This window comes from Mytilus trossulus, chromosome 1 (genome assembly GCF_036588685.1).
Source record: "Mytilus trossulus isolate FHL-02 chromosome 1, PNRI_Mtr1.1.1.hap1, whole genome shotgun sequence".
In the NCBI taxonomy this organism is placed as follows: domain Eukaryota; kingdom Metazoa; phylum Mollusca; class Bivalvia; order Mytilida; family Mytilidae; genus Mytilus; species Mytilus trossulus.
The window spans coordinates 63292052-63314517 of NC_086373.1; the positions used below are offsets into that span (position 1 = coordinate 63292052).

The 22466-nt window shown below is 31.2% G+C and overlaps 1 protein-coding gene across 3 annotated transcripts in view; it reads right to left on the reverse strand.

Annotated features, from left to right (window-relative positions):
• Window positions 1-1485: 1485 nt before the first annotated feature.
• Window positions 1486-22466, reverse strand: part of LOC134681697 (trafficking protein particle complex subunit 13-like) — a 77555-nt gene continuing 56574 nt past the window's right edge. For 2 of the 3 annotated variants that reach the window (XM_063541347.1, XM_063541342.1), the window contains exons 5-12: window positions 22107-22179; window positions 21130-21174; window positions 19954-19986; window positions 12712-12842; window positions 7265-7466; window positions 4307-4407; window positions 3700-3853; window positions 1486-3039 (exon numbers count right to left, since the gene is read on the reverse strand). In XM_063541347.1, coding sequence (XP_063397417.1) covers window positions 2941-3039; window positions 3700-3853; window positions 4307-4407; window positions 7265-7466; window positions 12712-12842; window positions 19954-19986; window positions 21130-21174; window positions 22107-22179 — 838 coding nt within the window. In that variant the 3' untranslated portion in view covers window positions 1486-2940. The remainder of the gene's footprint in view (window positions 3040-3699; window positions 3854-4306; window positions 4408-7264; window positions 7467-12711; window positions 12843-19953; window positions 19987-21129; window positions 21175-22106; window positions 22180-22466) is intronic. The other variant, XM_063541351.1, reaches the window with a different exon arrangement.

Genomic DNA, 22466 nt, shown 5'->3' on the forward strand with positions numbered 1-22466 from the left:
GTATTGTCTTACCTATAATTCACAGTGAACTGTAACTCAGAACATTCTAATCATGAGTACTATAAGTGAACAAACATTTACATTGTAACCTTCAGAATTAACCAGAGGCTCTCGTGAACCTGTGTTGCTCTCCAGTATCTACTGTGGTTTTGGAAGGGACAAGATTTTTGTAAACGATTACAAAAATTTACAAAAAAAATTGTGAAAATTACTCCTTATGGGGTCGATATATAATTTTGATTATGTTTTGACTTATTTGTTGAGCTTACTTTGCTGCATTTTTGCTGTTTGGAGTTTATCTATTACAAAGTTGACAATAATAACCACATTTTCAAAGAATAAAGTCCAGTAACTTCTGTAATGATCAGAAATTTAAACCAGATGCTCCACAGGGCCCAGCTTTATACAATTACAGAGGTTGAACCATGAACAGTTCCTTGAATGTGAGACCTGGAAAAAAGCAGCTTTATTTTAAGTCCTGGATATGAAATGTAGATAGAAATTAATATTTAAAATAAAATGAATTAGAAAACACAGAGAATTAAAGTCTAAATATCAAAATTGAGAATTTTATATTAAAATTCTAAACAATAAAATGAAGCTACTTTTTTTCTGGTCACACATTCAAGGAAATAAAACCCTGTAATGATATTATTCAAATTATTAATTTCTTAAGCTCCCTTTAATGACATCAAATTCCATGACAGTCAATATAAATGTGTATGAATTTTTGTCCCAAATAGACAAAACATTACTATGGATAACCTCCCTTTCAAAATACAAAATTTCATTACTTATTGTCAGTAATGGACAAAATTCATATGAAAAAACTGTCTTTTTCTGGACATTATTTCTTAGACAGGAACAAAACATAATGACCAATAATCTTGAATCTTTGTCCTTTTGGGTATTATTTTATAGGACAATTTTTTGCTTTAGTACATACACACTGAAAGCATCAGTCATACTTTTCCATTTGTAAACTTGCATGACTAACAAGGACATGTATTGTCTTTTGCCAATACTGATGTATATCAAAAATAAATTATTGTAAAAAAGTATCTGCACCAATGGAGAAAATATGCCTTATTGTTCCAAACCAGTTCAACTTGAAGAAATGAAGGATTTGAGGGAGATGCCAGGCAAACACAATAAAGGACCTACTACTAGAGTGAGGGTATAATAAAAAGTAAACAAAAACGGTTTTTTTCCTTCATTTTATACATTAAATAGGCCATTAGTTCTCTTTTTTAGAATTGTTTTACATTTGTCTTTTATGGGCCTTTTATAGCTGACTATGAGGCATGGACTTTGCTCATTGTTGAAAGCTGTACTTTGACCTATACTGTAGTTGTTTTAAAATTAAAATTTCTGTCATTTGGTCTGTTGTGAAGAGTTGCCTCATTGGCATCATACCACATCTTCTTATTTATATTAGCTTTTATAACACTGCATCACTACACTTAGAAAATATTAAAAAAAATATAAAATTCAATCTTTTTATTTACATTTTCATAAATAATTCATACAATTATACAAAAGTTTATTGCACTAAGTCTGCTTCTTTTAGAAACAAAATCTAACTTAAGTAAATTAGGCAATACCATAACACATTTAAATTCAAAGGTCATTGAAAAAAAACCTTTTCATTTTCCTTATTATCATTTAATTTATCTACAGAATAATATTTAAAAAAACATGCATTCTCTGCTGCTTCTAACAAGAATGTGTCCAAAGTACACGGATGCCCCACTCTGCACTATCATTTTCCATGTTTAATGGACCGTGAAATTGGGTAAAAAATCTAATTTGGCTTTAAAATTAAAAAGATCATATCATAGGGAACATGTGTACTAAGTTTCAAGTTGATTGGACTTCAGCTTCATCAAAAACTACCTTGACCAAAAACTTTAACCTGAAACTCACACTTTCATATTCTATGTTCAATGGACCGTGAAATTGGGGTCTAAAGTCTAATTTGGCTTTTAAATTAGAAGGATCATATCATAAGGAACATATGTACCAAGTTTCAAGTTGATTGGACTTAAGCTTCATCAAAAACTACCTTGACCAAAAACTTTAACCTGAAGCGGGACAGACGGATGAATGAATGAAACCAACGGACTCACAGACCAGAAAACATAATGTCCCTCTACTATTGTAGGTGGTGCATAAAAAATTATGAAGTATCTGAATGGTATAATATTATATAATAATATTGAATTGTTTAATACATGATGGACTGTTGGTTGCTTAACATACTGTGACTCATTTCGCAAAAAATCTTACAAGCCCTGAACTTTTCAGTATAACTCACAATCAATTTGTATCATGACTAGATGTTTTGTGAAAAGACCCCCAGTGTTGAATATTACAACAATGTGTACTGATGATAATGATACTACTAAGAACAATGGGGTATTTCAAGGTTTACATAACAATAAATACCAATATCTTATTATATCACAGTTTACAAACTTGAATTTGCTGATCTCTGAAATTACTTCAATACAATATAATATAAGACACGTAATTTCTGAACAACATGTTTTGTAGAATCTAAATTCTTTTATACATATGTAGTATATAAAAGTGTTCATACGAAATCAGTTTTGGTATAGGAAATGACCGTATAGTAAGGATGCCATATGAATGGCTCTCATTTTGGCTTAAGTATTACATTACATTGTGTTATGCAACCAGGCAATAAAGATAACTAAACAGGAATTCCTGTTAATTCACAACTTGTTTCTGAAGCTCTACAGCAAATGACTAAAAAGAACTTTAAATATCGATCAATAAGTTGCCATTAACTACAACAACTATCACAGACATCTTCACAACATAAAGTTCCTAAAAATCACATGGATATTGGACAGCTCAGTCCAAGGGAATTTTTTAATATAATTGTTCTTTCTAAATATCACATATCCAATTCTATCATACATTCGAATCATTATATATGAAAACTTGAGCTAGTTCATCATGTTCATAAGTTCTTTTCAGGAAATTATCTGTTAACCTCAATCCTGATATTGTCTGAAAATAGAGAATATTTGGATATCTTAATTTAAAGCACCTAGAAAGTGAATTAATGTCTTTTGGTAAACCTTTTGAAAGTAACATGCAACCCATATTTTTGTATTTTAGCTGTTATTTGTTTATTTCAAATTGTGTTCCATACCTATTTGCTGTTCAGGGAGTAATATGTCCGACTCTGTAGTTTAAACATTATATTATACAAGCAAGATAATTACAAAGTCAAACAAAATATTATCTTCAAAATTTTTCTTGTTTGCCAATTTGCTTCCACAAAGCCATTATCATCAATAAATACACTTTGGTGGATAGTGGTCTCATTGGCAATTATACCACATCTACTTCGGTGGATAGTGGTCTCATTGGAAATTATACCACATCTACTTCGGTGGATAGTGGTCTCATTGGCAATTATACCACATCTACTTCGGTGGATAGTGGTCTCATTGGAAATTATACCACATCTACTTTGGTGGATAGTGGTCTCATTGGAAATAATACCACATCTTCTTATTTTCATAATGACTAACAAAACTAATATGGAGTAAATGAAGCATGAAATATAAGTCAGAACTTCTTCTGTATTTAGATGTCAAGACAAGATGTGTTTTGATGGGATACCATTGACATCATTTCCTCCTTAAAATCTATCAAATTTACCTGTAGACCTGGAATGGTTGCTATGACATTTAATTTTAGATCCATATTTTCATTAGGAGGTAGCTTTCCCAGCTGTCTACCAGATATACCAACCCACACCACACCAGTACTCTGGTTGTTCTGTAGTACTAATGTCAAATCCATGGTTCTCTCACTGAAAATACATAAATCATAGTTTAAAATAAGAATGTCTATCAACTTGCTTCACTTATCTCATGCATTTGCTATATGCAATCTTTGCATATTGATTGATTCAAGAAAGCATACAATCTGAAAATGATCCACCACTGACAGTAAAGTTTAAAAAGCTTGTCTTAAAAATCCAATTAAACTGGCAGTCGGATATACTCAATATATTTTGAAACTAGACAAAGCAAACTTTGGTTCAAATTGGACCAGTATTCTAAGGAAAGTAGTTTTAAAACGCATATTTTTGCAAATTATCCCAAGAAAAACATGATAAATTGTGACCTATTGCTCAGTGTGATGATACCTTGTAGTAAGCAAATGGTTAACAGGAAGTTCAAGAGGGTTGAATGTGAAAACGCCTTTTATTATGCCTAAATTGTGACACTTACAATATGTTTGATAATCAAAAATATATTACCAGCAGTTTGTTATTCGACATACAACTTCAAATGTATTTTCTAACAAAACTGTATCGGGAACCTTTTCCACAGTAACTCTTATATCACCATAGCCTGGAGCCTTTAAAAAAGAGAAATATTTTATCATTTGATATACATGTATATGTTCTACTTTAGGAATTCTAATTTTCAGAGGCAACTATTACATGTCTTTTCTGAAATACAGGCGGATGTCATATGAATTGAAGTTTGAGGGATCTTGGTTGAAATCTGCAGGTCTGAGGTTGATTTTTAAAATCAAGTATCCCCTTTTCCTCCCTCCTCGCGATCACCATACCATAAACCAGGCATTGGACTACATCCAGCCCATCCCATTGTAAAGAATTCATAATGATTCTGTTCTAAATTATAAAGTATTTTTTTTTTAATATTTAAGAATACATTCTCCAGCAAAACTCATCTTTCGTAATTAAGAAATCATCTCTAGTGTGAAGTTTGGAAACCTTCACATCAATGTCAATCAAAAATAAACTCTAGAATTCAAAACATTCCAATTAAAATAATTGATAGTTTTGTTTATATCTATGCAAATATGTTTCAATATTAATTGCTCAAATAACAGTTTTTTTCTTTCTCAATAACCTGTTCCATTAATAAAAATTCCACCAGATTACACAATAAGTTGATAAAAGATGGCATTACATAGATCAATCATTAAAAATCCATCTTTATGAGTTCGTTCCTTGTCCTATATTGGTTTCTGTTATAACTATTGGTTTTGTTCAAAAGGCATCCTTATCTCATTAAAGATTTTTTATGATATCTGTTCAATTATTGGAATTTTGCTTGTTATCAATCACAGTTCCTTTCTTCTGGAACAATCTCATAACTTCTCAAGGATAAAACTTGACATTCCCATGGTCTTAACAACAAGTATTGACCATAAATATTTGGAAAACAAATAATATCATTTTGTATATCTAAATCATATTATTTGAACCCATTAATCAACATATTTGACATTTTTTCATTTTTTTTTCAAGGTTTTTTCCAGGAGTTCATTACCTTTCTGAAACTTTATTGAATATACTGCCGGAAGAATTTGGGCAATCTTTTTCTTTATGAGACCCAGATCAAATTTGGCTTTATTGTTTATACACTATTGCTTGCCCTTGGAATTCTTACCCTAAACATATTCTTTATGCTGATCTTTACCAAACAATCCCTAAAATATCCTAAACCCTAAACCAAAATATCATTGAAAGGTGTCCATAGTCACATCAAAGTAATCAAGTCATAAACTATTTAACTAATATCCTCAACCCTTCATCAAAATGTTAGTGTAAGATGCTGAGTCCTCTTCAGTAAAATAATTCATAAACTGTTTAACTTATTTTCTAACTATTAACCTAAATATTAGCAAAAAGTGAGGTAAGGTTGTAAACCTTTTTACATATATCCTAAACCTTTACCTACATATTAGTGAAAGGTTTGAGTCCCCTTAACTAAATCAATTGAGCAAATTTCTATAGGACACAGATGATGCCCCTGCTTGCCAAAAAAATTGTAAGAGACTTTACTAGAGAATTGTAAAAGTGATGCACTTGATATGTGTTTTATGGTAATAATCATTGTGTATAAAAAAAGTAAAATCACAAAAATACTGAACTCAGAGGAAAATCAATTTGGAAAGTCCATAATCACATGGCAAAATCAAAAAACAAAACGCATCAAAAACGAATGGACAAGAACTGTCATATTCCTGACTTGGTACAGGCATTTTCAAATGTAGAAATTGGTGGATTAAACCTGGTTCTATAGCGCTAACCCTCTCACTTTAATAACAGTCTCATCAAATTCCGCTACATTTACATGATGCGTTAAATAAACAGTCACAATTAATAAAATAGTCAAAATATGGGTACATCAGTCATCATCATATAACAATTTTAAAAGGAACAATTTAACCGGACACAAAATATCTTCTATCTACGAACACATGGATTGATTTGAGTGTCTGACGTCAGAAAAATTATATATGTCACATTAATTTGTCGTTCAATGTGCATACAAACAATTTTAAAATTTACATAGGCAATGTACGCAAACAGGGTTAAAAAATCAAAAGTATGTAAGAATAAATTACAGAAATAGACCGAGATTCAAACTAGTCCAAAAGTTATACATTGAATTTATGTGAATCCAAAACTTTTAAAAGGAACAATTAAACAGGACACAAAAACTTTCATAACATTTGGTTGATGCACATTAACAAAAGATAATTGAAACGAAAATCCCAGTAATTTTACCATTCATAAAGGTGCATAATTTAGAACAGTAATAGTGACGCCACCAAATTTGAACTTGATCTTTGTTTTATGGAAATAGGCATTGTGTATAAGTTTCATAACATTTGGTTGAGGCAAACTAAAGTGAGAGAATGGAAACATAAAATTTCAGCAATTTTTCCAAATTATAAAGGGGCATAACTCAGGAAAGGTAAAAAAGACAATACCAAAATTTGAACTTGATCTGTGTTTTATTGTTCAAATGTTATAAGATTTGCGTATAAATTGAAAATTCATAACATTTGGTCAAGGAAAATTGAAGTTTGAGAACTGAAACCAATTTCAGGACATACAGACAGATGGACAGTTAGGCAAAGGTTAACTAAATGCTTCCTCAGCTTGGGCCTGGGCATACAAAATGTTTAAAACCAATTTACCTATATGTTGATCCCCTTCAGTACAATAAGGTAATAAACAGTTTTACCTATATCTTAAACTCTTAACCAAAGTATAAGTGAAAAGTGGCTAGTCTTCTTCAGTACAAAAAGGTTGAAACTATTTTACTAATTTCATAAACTCTTATAACCTATATAGAAGTTGAAAATATCAATTCAGTAAAATATTCATGGTCATAAACATTTTTATTAAATACTAAAATGTAATTAGCCATACTAATATTTTGAGACCTACCACTCTCTGTAACTGACTAGTCTGTAATCTTCCTCGCTCTCCCATATTAGTTTTCCATACAATATCTAATTTACCAATATTTGTCACACCTTTCAGTACTTTCAGTTCTTTGATTACTTCTGGTTTAGGTGTCAGACAATATAAATACTGTCTGGTGTCCATGGCATTCAAATAATTTACTTTACCGAACACCATATCTGGTCTGAAATCATAAACACTAGTATGACACATTAAATAACATGAGAATAATCTACTGAATGGTTCACAAGAACAGAAGTGTCGACCACATTCAGTCCTCATGGATTTAGACAGTACATAACAACAATGAGATTTCTAATGACATATCTATTACTGATAGGCAATTTATTTACTGGATGACAGTAAAACATGAAGCTATTTGTAAATTTGAAAATCGGTAATGAAATGTGACAAATGATTTGCTTGCATGCTGGGAATTTTTCTCTTGCACTTCAATTTTACAGGATGTTTTAAATCACACCATTGTAGCAGTTAGGATTATTGTGTCATAATTATTTCCCTTGTTTAAAACTATAAATTTCATATTTCTTTATTTACGAATTTACATGAAGTTTATTCAGTATATATTTGATAAATAACATAGCTTTTGCTACTTAAAATCATTAGTTAAAGATATTTATCTTAATTGTAAAGTTTAATATTTGCATCGTTGCAAATTCTTTGGATACCTTCTGTGAGAGATTTATATATTTTATATAAGTAGTTTTAGATTCTTAATTTGAATCCTCTGAGGACTGACATTCAGTCCAACCAAGGAAAGCCAAGCTTTCCAACCAGTCACAAATAGGTTAGAGCATTTGCTACATGCCTCCTCAGTACGGTTAATTTGAAGTCATTGAATGCTCCATTTCTACACTTTTGGCTTTACATGATAACAGTTGTACTTTGCTGATTAAATTATATATTGTTTTCAGTTTTTGGTTTTTATTTACTTAGATTTATTACAGCTCTTCACTTTGGCATCAGTCGTTTTCCACACACATCAGTTTACAAACTAGAATTAGCTGTGGTCCGCATCCCCGAATCTTAGGCAGAATTGTTCCTGCTACATTTGGTAGTGCGGGTGGGGTGTGGAATTCTAAAGCAGCTTTTCTGGTTTGTAACTGAACCAAATTATTTATAAGAAATGGAGTAGACATTTGAGTCAATACTTGTAACTGAATATGACAGTCCTCAGCAGACCAGTTTTGAATAGTTATTTGTGGGGTATTTTATTTTCATAGTTTGGTTCATTTTGTAAATGTATATTTATAGTCATGATTAGGTTTGAAGAAAAACCTTGTTTGTTTGATGGTATCAGCATTGATATTACTGATTATTTTGTTCATTTTGAGACGGTTTCTCTATGGAATCAGTGGAATGAATTTGAGATGGCATGTCAGTTGATAATGAATTTGAGAGGCGATGCTCAAACTACTTTACGTTTCTTAAAAAGGCCACAGTTGTATGATTATGACTGCTTGAAAAATGTTCTTATTCAGAGGTTCAATCCCAAGGAGAGGGTGGCATATTTTAAATTTCAACTGCGAGTTTGCAGTTTAAAGGAAAATGAAACAATTTCTGAGTTTGGTCAGCGTTTTAAGATACTAGCTCATAAGGCTTATCCTGATAATTTTTCCGATTTGGATTTGTATTTTACTGACTTATTAACATCATGTTTGAATATTGAGATGGCTAAATTTGTCACTTTTAAACACCCTCATAGTTTAGATGAGGCTTTATCACTGGCTGTGGAATATGAGGCTGTTCATTTTTCTGGTGATCCTGAGATTACTGATAAGTCCGAAAGTTCAGTTTGTTGTAATAATGTTCACACAAGTTTTGAAATTTTAATTAATATATTGAGGAGGCGATTGAGATCACGAAGGAAACGTAAACCTAAGAGATGTTTTAAATGTCATCAGTTAGATCATGTCAGGTCTAAGTGTCTAAATATGTCTTTAAGAGTTCATACCAGAGATGAAAGTTCTGCAGATAGTCAAGTAAAGCTCTCAGAAATAGGCGGGATGTCCGAGAACGATTTAAATCACATTTTTTGCAGTTCAGATTGTGTAACCTTGGTTTAATATTTGTTTTTAAAATTGTGTTGTATATTTATAGTTTTACTTCAGGTTTATTTCAATGTACTCAGGGGTGTCATGCCTCTCAGTTTTGGCTGTTTGGTTTTTCTTTTTCAAAGGGAGGGATGTTGCACATCCCAACTTGTTTTATTTTTCATTTAAATACTGGCTTGAATTATGGCTGATCTTCTGTTTAGTTTGAAGTGTAGACTGTTAGCTAGTTTTAGTAGGAATTGGTTTGTTTTATGAGTTGTTGCTCGTTTGTCTGGATCGTAATCTCTAGCTAAATATTAAGTATTTAGGGAGTTTATGAGAGTCCGACTTCTTGACTTTTGTCATGGCAGAAACCAATAGAGTGAAAGTTAAGCTTGAGGTTAGGAACACTTCTAGCTCATACAGATGGATCTAATCCATTATTTAGAACCTTGCAATTAAGATGGGCATCGTCCAACTTTATTTTGGGAACCTTGCATATAGATGGACCCGATCCATCTCCGGTGGCACAACGTCTGTGTTACCGTTATCAACAACGCTGGAGTGCAGTTAAAGAACCCGGAGGTACACGTCAAATGTGCCACTGTGAGATCAACATTGGTGGACATTGCCTGGTATAACTTTTCATGGATTTCAACATTGGATGTGCCGCTACAATATGTGCCGTACCATGGAATCTGAAGAATACTTACCAAGAAGACCTCAAGTCGCGTCCGTTATTCTTTGAACCTGATGCTGATGTGTGTTTGTGTATGCGTTAAATAGTGACTTTTATTTAAAAGTGATAGTTTGACCCTTGCTTGAAAGACATTTAATCTGATGTACATTAATTTTCAAATGTTATTTCATTTACATTTGTTTTCAAAGGGAGGAGGAGGTTATCTGACTAGTGCTGCGATCTCCTTGAACTTTCTCGTGCTTCAACTTTGACTGATGTATATTTGATTAAATGTTTGATCCTGACATTTGGATTTTGAGTGCGTATTGATGCAGATACATGAATTTGATAGACATTTTAGTTTGCAGACTTTATTTATGAAATTTATTGTTTGTCTTAGGGGGGAGGAATGTAGCAGTTAGGATTATTGTGTCATAATTATTTCCCTTGTTTAAAACTATAAATTTCATATTTCTTTATTTACGAATTTACATGAAGTTTATTCAGTATATATTTGATAAATAACATAGCTTTTGCTACTTAAAATCATTAGTTAAAGATATTTATCTTAATTGTAAAGTTTAATATTTGCATCGTTGCAAATTCTTTGGATACCTTCTGTGAGAGATTTATATATTTTATATAAGTAGTTTTAGATTCTTATTTTGAATCCTCTGAGGACTGACATTCAGTCCAACCAAGGAAAGCCAAGCTTTCCAACCAGTCACAAATAGGTTAGAGCATTTGCTACATGCCTCCTCAGTACGGTTAATTTGAAGTCATTGAATGCTCCATTTCTACACTTTTGGCTTTACATGATAACAGTTGTACTTTGCTGATTAAATTATATATTGTTTTCAGTTTTTGGTTTTTATTTACTTAGATTTATTACAGCTCTTCACTTTGGCATCAGTCGTTTTCCACACACATCAGTTTACAAACTAGAATTAGCTGTGGTCCGCATCCCCGAATCTTAGGCAGAATTGTTCCTGCTACACCATGTTCCTTCTGGATTTTTTTTTGTTTTTTGTTTTTTTGCTCAAAACTGTGAACGTTTTTATGTTTTAACACTTTTACAGATACAATACAGCATATATGAATGGACTATATTCTTTTGCAAGCCTGTTTCACTGGAAACACAAATATTTTCAAGGAATTTGCTGTTTTAACATTGCACCATGTGAATGAACCAATTTGACCTTACCCTTTCCTAGCAATTACAAGTAGTCAATGAAAATGCCAACAGCAACACAAAAACTTACTAGTAGAATACAAACACATGTTGAAGTTTTTAGATAAAGGTATCTTAATATGGAATACTAAATAACAGAACTTTGAAGTGAAGTTAGTGCTATATCATAAAATTAATTATCATCACATAGTTATTAACACTAAGATAATTCAATAATTAGAAACACCCTACCATGAAAGAATTTTAATGTCTATTATATTAAAACTGCACTTGTTATCAAATATGGCAAGTTCAAGGCAATAAGACTTCCTAATTAGCCTATTAGACAATAAAACAAGCATAAAAGAAATTCTTTTTTGACTGACCAATAAAAGTCTCTTAAACTATACCCAAAATAGTACTTATTATGTAAGAGAGACATATGAACAATAACCACATAACATGTGGTAATACTATGCACCACATTTTCTACTTTGTAACAATAACTATATCAAACAATATCAAGATATACTATGTGATTCCTATTGCCGATAAATCAACATATATGCATGTGTTAAAAATTGCACATGAGGAGTTCCCGCTACCACTAACTATTGTACACCACGTCACCGTTGTTGTGAATTTATCTTAGCCGAGTTTCAATACATGAATCATTTAAAGCATAAGTTCTTTTTACTCAGCCTTAATTTTTGTCCGATACAACCACTCTTCAAAAGCATGATCAAAGAAAGGTATGAAAAGGTACCCTTTTTGGAACCTCAAAAATCAAAAAGTATCATACACCTACCAAAGAAAAGATAGTCTGTCATACATCTGTATTTATATTTTCTAATTTTCTCTTACCTATTGGCATAAGGACATCTAAATTTCTTAAACATTTAGTGCAAAACAGCAAAAACTGCCAAACAAGAGAGTGTCCATAGTACATGGATGCTCCACCTGAACTACCATTTTCTATAGTGAGTGGACAGTGAAATTGATGTCAAAACTCTAATTAGGCATTAAATTAATATGAATATATGATAGGGAACATGTGATCTAAGTTTCAATGCATTGGACTTCAACTTCATCAAAACCTTTAACCTGAATCGGGACAGGCGGACAAACAAAAGAACAGACACAAAAACAAAAAAAACAACAAAATGCCCACAATGACCAAAAACTCTTATAGAAATGGCCATTTTAGGTCAAACTTTGTAAAACAAGTGACTTGTTAGGCACTAAATTGTCCTGATTAGTTTACTATTTTTTAGATTTCAGAGGGCATAGTGGCAAGATAATGGCTATTATCCTAAACAAGGTACAAAACTAAACACCAACAACAGCCAAATACAATATGATCAACTAGTATGCTGGCAGGAATTAGTCCTCTAACTTTGTACATTGGTCATGTCTGCAAGACTATGTAAGAGCCTATTGACTCAAATATAACAAAGTTGACCAGGTTAAATTAAATCAGATTTTTATGTCTGGAAAAGAAAACTTATTTGTACAAATTACATACACTTCTTTTCCATCCAATGTGTTGAGTTCCTCAGCATTATACTGTGCAGAAGGATCTAAGGTAACACGTTCCATGTAGACAGGGTTAGGTGTTATATTCTGAATCTGAGCTTCTAAAAACACCTCATCAGACTGTCAAAATACAAAAACAGATATTACAATGGCAAATATTAAAGTTCTTATCATTTCTATGAACTTGAATTCTCACAAATTTTATAATTTTGGTATGCTGGAATAATAAATCATATTTAGCATGAATAGGGTGTTTATATTCTATGTAAGGTACAGAAAACTGCCCAGCAGTGATTTTATGCAATTTTATCCTTGTTTGAGAGTTCCTTTAAACGTATGCAATTCGTTCCAAAAGTTATCAAAATTACATAAGAAGATATTTAAAAATTGTTATTTGTTAAAATGAAAAGTGAAATATGCTGAGTTCTGGTATCTTATCTTAGCTCTCTACCCATGTGTTTACAAAGTTATCTTAAAACAGCCATCATCTTTTGTTATAATAAAGCTGACTACTTGCATAAAAATAGTTAACCATGTAAATAGCCACTGCTTTGAACAGACTGACAGACAGCAGTACCGATTGCCCATTTTTCAAAAGCTTCAAATACCAACTTATATCTTAATTTATGTACTATAGAGGATAAGGCTAATTGTATACAAAAAAAATGTACAAATTTTAAAACAGTTAAACTAATGAAAATTTGTTAATAGCATTATTTTTTCTAATTTCCAACTGAAAAACCAATCTTTTAATTAACAATGCACTATTGTCTTCATCGAAACACTGGGTGATGAAAATGGTAATACGGTTATTTATTATACAGGAAATAATTTTAACCTTCTGATGCAAAGTCAATTATATTAAAACCATTTAACACTGTTTTACATTACAATAACCAGAGTTATAAACCATATCACAATATCCTACTATAAAAACTCTGCACTTGATGGGTATAACATATTTCTGCCGATTTTTTTGTACTATAGCCGTAAAATAATTGATGAAAAATGTGATCTTTTTCTTGCTTTGAAAATAATTGGCACCTTTTTATTCCATCATTATGCAACTACAAAAATATTCAGTGTAGTAAAGACAGCGTTTCACATCACCAATTATCTTGCTTTGTTTTTCTGGTATGTCAGATAATGAAACTAATTGGTAAATATTGATAAAGTACAAGACTACCTAATGACTTTAGTCTATAGAAAGATACAGAGCACAGTACAAAGTGTCAGGTGCATGACATGAAAACATAATATCAAATTGATCCTATTAACCGCAAACAATTTTAAGAATTCATTGCCCGAATTTAAACCACAAAGCATTATTTTGTATTCAATAGGCAGGCTTGCCATGTAAAGCACATTTTTCTGGTTATAAAAGCAACAATTAAGCTTTACTATCAAATGACTCTCCTAAATTTATAAATGAACCATATGTTTCTTTTGAGTTCACTAAATCATTTATTAGGCAAGTAGAAGAAAAAAAAGAAACTGCTAACTGTTCTCAATAAAAATGGTGGTGATAATTTGATGATTTTTTTTTCTGTTACACTGCAAAGATAAGCAGTTAACGTGTCATAGAGCTTTGCAACCTGTTGTTCCAGACAGATCAGTCTACAGTAATCCAGTAATCAAAGAAATTGTGCAAAAACATATACAGCAGATTCCAAGGAGTATGTAGCTAAAGATAATATCTTTGGTTAGCTTGCTTGCTAGTTGAACCATGAAGTCATTGTTAGATAAGGTATACTACCCTACTAGTGAAGTAAGATTAGTCCTACACAGATAGATTTGGTATCTGTCAGACTAGTCTACTCTTAAAGGTGTATATTTTCTCCTACAATCTGTTAATTTTAAAATGAAATTCCAAAGATGGGTGAAAATCTGTTTAACTTTTTCAATCTCAGCACAGGGACAATTAGCAATTTTTGAAATCATTCATAAAAGTATACGTTCTTTATGGCAATATGTAAATTTATAAAATGATTTACTTTGTTTTTGTGAGGATATAACATTGCTGAAGGACTGTTAAAAATTGTCAATAATACTTAAAACTACAGACATATTTTGTAAAATATGACAGCCAAGATGTATATCACTAAAAGAACAATAATTAAGGAATAAATACTATCTAATAAACAAAATTTTGATAGAACAATCGTTTGGTCTAGACTTGAGCCAACCTGTGTCACTCAGTCAAGTTTTCAGATAACAACAGTCAAGAATTTACGTCAACTGAGATTATAAATCCCAGATGGTCTATAGTGCTATATACAACATACATAAATATAGATACATACATGCAATATACCCATCACCCAACATCAGGTCACATATGTGTCAATAAACAATATATAAGTATTCCTATGTAATGGCTTAATCATATCAACATGCTTCTGGGTATTTTGGTTAGAGCATAATAATAAATCACAGAGGAGATATAGGGAAAGAAAATTATGGAACTGATTTTTTATATTGATGTTCTTGTTTCTGATCATATCAAATAATATGAGCAAAAAATGGTATGGAGTTTAAAACCCTTCTTTCAGTTTCCAGCGATCCTTAAATTATTGAAGATTACTTTCAACTATTTTTTTTTAACAATTTACAAGGTTACCAGAAAAAAAGAAACAAAATCAAAAATCAAAATAATAAATGTACATTTGAAAAGACCCTAAAACTAACATATCTAGCGATAACTTTTGTTGGTTTTAATATTTAAACAACTAGAGGTTTTCATGTTCAATGAATTATTGTTTGAAAAAAAATAAAAATGCTGCTGTAAAAATGTTTAATAAATCATTTAATTTCATGTTTAAAGAACCTGTTGTTTTAATGTTTAATGACTTTGCTGTAACTATTTAATGAATTTGTTAAAACTGTTAAATCAATCTGTAATATTATGAACCTGTTAGTTTCAATATTTACCAAACCTATGGTTAAATGTTAGGAACTTCTTGTTTTAATATTATAGGAGCCTATTGTTTTAATATTATATGAAACTATTGTTCTAATCTATAATGAACCTGTTGTTCAAATGTTTAATAGCCATGTTTGATAGACCCGTTGTTTTAATGAGCTAATTTTTTTTTTCCATTCATTTTTTTACATAAATAAGGCTGTTAGTTTTCTCGTTTGAATTGTTTTACATTGTCTTACCGGGCCTTTTATAGCTGACTATGCGGTATGGGCTTTGCTCATTATTGAAGGCCATACAGTGATCTATAGTTGTTAATGTCTGTGCCATTTTGGTCTTTTGTGGATAGTTGTCTCATTTGCAACCATACCACATCTTCTTTTTTATATAATTACAATATTGTATAAATGTTTAATGGACCTGTTGTTTTAATGTTGTATTAACTTGAAATTATAATGTGTAATAGGCTTTTTGCTACATTGTTTGGTGGACTTATATTGTTTTCCAGATCCTTTATATTCATTATGCATTTTGTTTTTAAATCTTCAAGTAAATGGCAAGGTGTAGTAGATACTGTTGATATTAATTGTCCCAAAAATCTACCGGTATATATTTTTTTAATTTTCTTGAATTTATTGCAGTTATTACTCAAACTATTTGAAAACCCTTCAGCTATTGAGTAAATAAATGGTGAATCTGTCCATGGGCCCCCCATGTGCATGTAATGTTATAAAGGGACAGAACTCAAGAACAGTAAAAGTGACACTGCCCAAATTTGTACCTTTTTTTCTGAGTTTTGTGGTAATAATTCATTATGCTTAAGTTTCACATTTGGTTGATACATACTTAATAATGCAGCTTTTTTCTATTTGTAAGGGGTATAACTATAGAACAGTATAAGTGAGGGCACCAAAATTCAAAACTGATCTGTGTTTTGTGGTGATAAGCCTCCTCTATGGCAGGGGCAAAAAAAATGCTGCACATGCATAGGATTTATTTTGCAATGAGTGTTCAACTGTAAGAAATATCAAAAGGTATGCATATAACATCTGTCAAATTTTAAGAGGAGTTTGTAATGCTTTACATTAATTCAATAGAATCTAAGTTGTAATTGATAACTCAAGGTTGTACATAAGGAATTTCCTTATCAACACCTATGAGGGGGGAAAAGGACCTTTAGCGGGACTCCGGGATCGAGTGTTTTTAAGCTCCGGATTTTGGGATTTCATGTTTTTAAGCCTGAGAATTCAGGATCAGGACCCCTCCCTCACCTATGTTGTATTATTTGTTGGTGTTAATGTGCCCATGGCTCTATCATGGTTGTGATCCTTTTTTTGTTAGTGGGGAAACTAGAAGTTCCAGGAAATCCTTATCTGCTATAAGGACCTTTGTTGTATTATTTGTTGGTGTTAATGTGCCCATTGTTCTATCATGGTTGTGATTCTATTCTTTTTTAGTGTGGAAACTAGAAGTTCCAGGAAATCCGTATCTGCTATAAGGACCTTTGTTGGATTATTTGTTGGTGAAAATGTGCCCATTGTTCTATCATGGTTGTGATTCTATTCTTTTTTAGTGTGGAAACTAGAAGTTCCAGGAAATCCGTATCTGCTATAAGGACCTTTGTTGGATTATTTGTTGGTGTTAATGTGCCCATTGTTCTATCATGGTTGTGATTCTATTCTTTTTTAGTGTGGAAACTAGAAGTTCCAGGAAATCCTTATCTGCTATAAGGACCTCAGAGTTAACAACCTACTAATTACTATAGATGAGCTACATAGACCACAAGGTCAAGTGTTTTTTCAAGGTCATGTGAAAAGGTTAATTTTATGAATGAACTACCCTGTCACTCGGGGTAAAACACAAGATCAGACATGGTGAAGATTAAAGTTTTGTTGATGACATCAGATTTTCTGGGAAAGTGTTATAATTGGAAGATTGTGTATGGGAACATGGAAGCTTATGCTGGGATTATGTGAGATTGACGCTTGATAGACTGTGAAATACTGATGCATTGGTGTGATTAGGTTCTTTCAAATGTCAAACAAGCAAGTCAGGAGCTGTATCTAATAAACAGTCGAAAAAAAATATGCAGAATGACATTTATATTTGTTAACTTGTATCATTTGTTTGATATCTTGTTTACATTTAACGCATGTGGTCTTGAAATATATAATAGGAATGTTTTGCCAATCAAAAGCTATAGGGATCTAATTCTCAATCTCAACAACACATGGAAACTTCTGACTAAACATAAGATATATGTAAGGACTTCAGACATTTTTCCAATAAGTATGGCCTTCAACTAATATTTGACTAACAATTCATTACCATTGACGAATTGTGTACTCATATTAATAAATCTGAAATTGCTCCATGAATAAACAAAAAGAAATGTTTCAATATTTGGCATAAACCACTCATCAAAAGATATAACTAACATTGTGAAATTTTATGGTAGACTGAACGTATGAAATTACTAGAAGATATAAGATGATTCAGGGATCTAACATGCAATATAAATAACCATGCTTTCATAACATCCTCATAGACATAAAAATACAAATATCTAATAAAGAAAATGCAACATTTATGATGATCAATATTTCGATTCAATTTCAGTTCAGCAATATGATTTTTTTATGTGAATGCCAAAAATAATATTACAGCTGACTTGATATGTTGACTTTCTTAGAAGCGATCAGTTCTGTCTTCCTGAGTTTTGTTTAGAAACCAATAATTGGGAAATTAAGAAAACAGCTATATTTCACAGCTTTAGCATATTAGATTTTCCCTCCAGAGTATATATAACACAGCTTTTAGATATTTTATTTTTTAGTAATTTTAATTATCTCGGCATAAGAAATAAAAAAAAAAAGCACAATAAAATAATTTTCATAATTCATTTTGTAAAATTTCCACCTTTTAGAAATTGATTGAAGTTATTGATCATGGAAATTTTTTTTGACATATCAACCAAAGCATACTGCACGACAATGACATTGCTTGTTAAAACTTACGACATAATCCTGCATTGGCAAACAAAACACAAAACAATAAACAAACACCTTCATTAGTAAACAAAAATTATTAATTCTATAGCATGCAAACAAACAAACCTGCATTTACATTCAAATTATTGGCTAAGAAAATCATACTGAAAATATCAAAATTCAAGCAAGACCATTCTTTTATTAAATCCTTTCTGAGTTTAAACTTTTCAAGAGACAACTTTTGTATTTAAAACTTACTGTACATGTAAGTAACATTTTGTATGTTTTTTTGCTATATTTGCTATAACAGTGTACATAGACATTTTGACATACCTTGAAAACCTGTGTAAACCAATCTCAAAGAACACAAAATTCATTTGATTTGTTTTGTAGAGCTCTTACAAATGGTCAAATAAAATCATCTATAGATAATTTTAAAATTGAAATTTACCTGCTGAAGTGTTTGTATTGCAAATAATTGCGATAGGATAAGTTTCAGAAAAATTATACTTTTTTTTTGCATTTGCATAGTTTTAAATTTTAACACCATTAATTGTAGGTAATCAGAATTACCTGATTTTCACAATAATAAATCTCACAATTTTGATCTTGTTCAACAATTTTAAAAATCTAATGAATGAACAAATGTCTGAATTCACAGTACCAGTAACCATTGCAGTGCTAAATTCACCAGAAATATAACCTGCTGGCCCAAATCAATTATCTTGTCCCCATGAGATTGATTTAAACTGGTATCAAACATACAGTGCAACTCTTACATACTAAAGTATAATAATAACATATGAACCTTCTACCTGCATTCATAGTCATAGCTACATTGCTACAGTACATGTCTACCACTCTTCTACTATATTATGTGCTAGAAGGGTCTAGGTCATTGGTTTTATATGATTCTCTGTTTAAAACACCACATAAGTGACCTTAAGATATCACATATTCAGCCAAATTATTTTGCTATTCATATAACTAGCAGTAAATTCCTGCAAAGCATGTGAAGTGCTTGGTATGTGAACAGTCTGGTAACTCAGATATGGTGACATTACGGTGAAAGATGTATTGCATTAGGTCTTTAACTAAGGTACGGTAGGCCAAGGGAAGGAAAACTTTTTAAACAGCCAAATTTTTTATCACGCTAGCAAAGTATGTGCTGTGATCTGTATCTGTACAGTCTGGTTGTTATTGCACAGACCAATCAAGAATAGTATCATTATGGTAAAAATGTATTGCATAAGGAAGATTTTACCTAAGTGTGTGTTGGGGGAGGGTGGAAGGAAAGATTTAGACAATTTATAAAGATTACCTTTATTGATATGGTTTTATAATCATCTGCTACCTAGATAAATAAAGGTATGATGAAGGGAACATTATCTTTCCTAATTAAACTTTATAACCCCTCTCCCTATTATGTGAAGCAGAGGTTGTGTAATGATTACAGTGTCCAAATATTAATATAGAAATAATACAGGAATGTTGATGTACATATTTATTCTGTCCAAGGACAAAAACTTTCCATTTAAAAAATTCTTTTTCATAATAATCCTGCAGGAAATTTAGGCATCAGAGTGCTTACAATAGAATTTTCCATTTACTTTTTATTATCAAAATTATTTTCAAAGTAGCCCAAGTTGACCTTGCTCACACAAACCTATAATTTCTAGAAATAAAGACCTTTGAATGCTTCGATTACAAATTTTCTTTATTAATAATATTTCAAAGGGACATGCTTCCTCTAAAAAAATTAATCACCAAGACAGTTTTCAAAGTTGATATTGCTGATATAAATCTCTGATATACATTTTTCAAAATTTGACTAGAATTGTATGTCTGAGAGAGCTTACTGGTAGGACACAGACAGGTGGACCAGTATGTCTATGAGATATAAAAGTATTAGAGCTTACAGCTCCAACGCTTATTCTTGTATCTAATAATTTCTTGAAGTATCTCATTGCAATACCCAGACTAAGTCAACAATACTAGCTGAGAAAGCAAGGAGTATGAAATAGTAAGTTTATTACCAGGAAACCATATACAGATTGTTTGTGTAGACTTCAACCATTAATTTGTCCAGTAAATTTATTTGCCAATAAATCCTATATGAACTTGTCTAATAGTGAGAGTAACTGACACATTTCAATACTCTGTGACAAGTCTTAGGTGCTACTACTGACAGCAACACTATAATTGTCCATATATGTTGTCTAAATCTAAACATAGACAGGTGTCAAGATCTGATGTTTATCTTAGGGATTGATCAAACACAGAAAACCAAGATTTATTAATGATGTATCTGATTTTTGTACAAATGCAAGCATAAAACAGGGGTTGCTTAATATGCTTGAATAAAACAGGACATTGAAAGCTATCAAGAACACATTTTAACCCTAAAATCAATTTTTGCATCAGTTAATATGTCAATTTTTATCTAAGCCTGTTGAAACTAAATGTTAAGTTATAACACATATTACACACACATTACCTCAGCATTATAAAACTTTGTTTTTACGTCTAATGGTTTCAGCACCTTAAAAAGAAAATTGAACAAAGTTTTTATCAAAGGTCATATATACAACACTTTTACTACAAACAGGGATGACTGCATTATATAGAATCAAAACATGTTGAATGCAGTTAGAAAAATTATTGAGAAAATTACTATAGATCAAATATACATTTTAAAAATAAAAATCTGTTCTTTGAGTGCATGATGTGACTGTCCACAGATCACTGAGCCATTGTTTGTAGATTTGATAAATTCTAATAAATAAAGTATGTCTGGCATATATCAATTGGAGACCTTAAGATCCTGAATTGTTCAATTAGCACACATTTACTTCTTAATTGCTAGATAAAGTTATCTGGCAAAGCCAACTTTTGAAAAGAGAACCTTCAGAATCAAGGAACATGTTTTTCATATGATCAGAACTAGGACCAAATGAATTTTTTTTGTAGAGGATCTTCCAAACACCATTCCTAAGGATAGAAATTGGTCAAGGAATTACAAACAAGAAGAAGACTCAATGCTATTTTTCACAGAGTTTGATGGGAACTATGAGCCATCAATGGTGCCATGTTTGCCACAAATTAAACATGTAAAAACAGTGTTTTGTATATTTAAAACATATCAGCATGTTGTTTTAGTTGAGATTTTGTAAATTTGCCAATAGAAAATAAAGAAAGTACATGTATCTGACAGCAATGTTTATCATCTGATTTGAACCAAATGAGTATAGAAGACCTAACTTGTATCATTCCTGCAAATCTTAGCTTAAATAGGATGAGAGGTTAGACCTTTTTTTTTATAGTCATTAGAATAAGGAATGGGGACTAAATACAAGTTAAAATTTTTGAAATATCTTTGTATACAATTGTGTTGTTCTGATTATCTTGTGTTAAGAAAGGTTTTAGTTACATTCAAAGAAAATATAGATTTTTGTCTTCAATTGAAGAGATTACCTGGAATTTGAAGAATTTTCTGAAAGCCATTTTGTCACCAGTATTTGTTGTGTAACTTACAGCACACACCAATCTGAAACATAAAAAAAATCACACTGATCTTTAAATCTAATATATATATATTTCAATTGCCAGTTTTTTGAAACATGAAATTATAGTAAAAAATGTAACAGATGAAATAATGTATTTTTATTTGGAAGTTAACAAGAAAAAAAACACCAGCTTTTAACCATGACAAACCAGTTAATAACTATGAGAACCAAACTTTTAACCATGACAACCAAACTTTTAACTATGACAACCCAGCTGTTAACCATGACAAACCAACTGAAAACCATGACAACCCAACTTTTAACCATG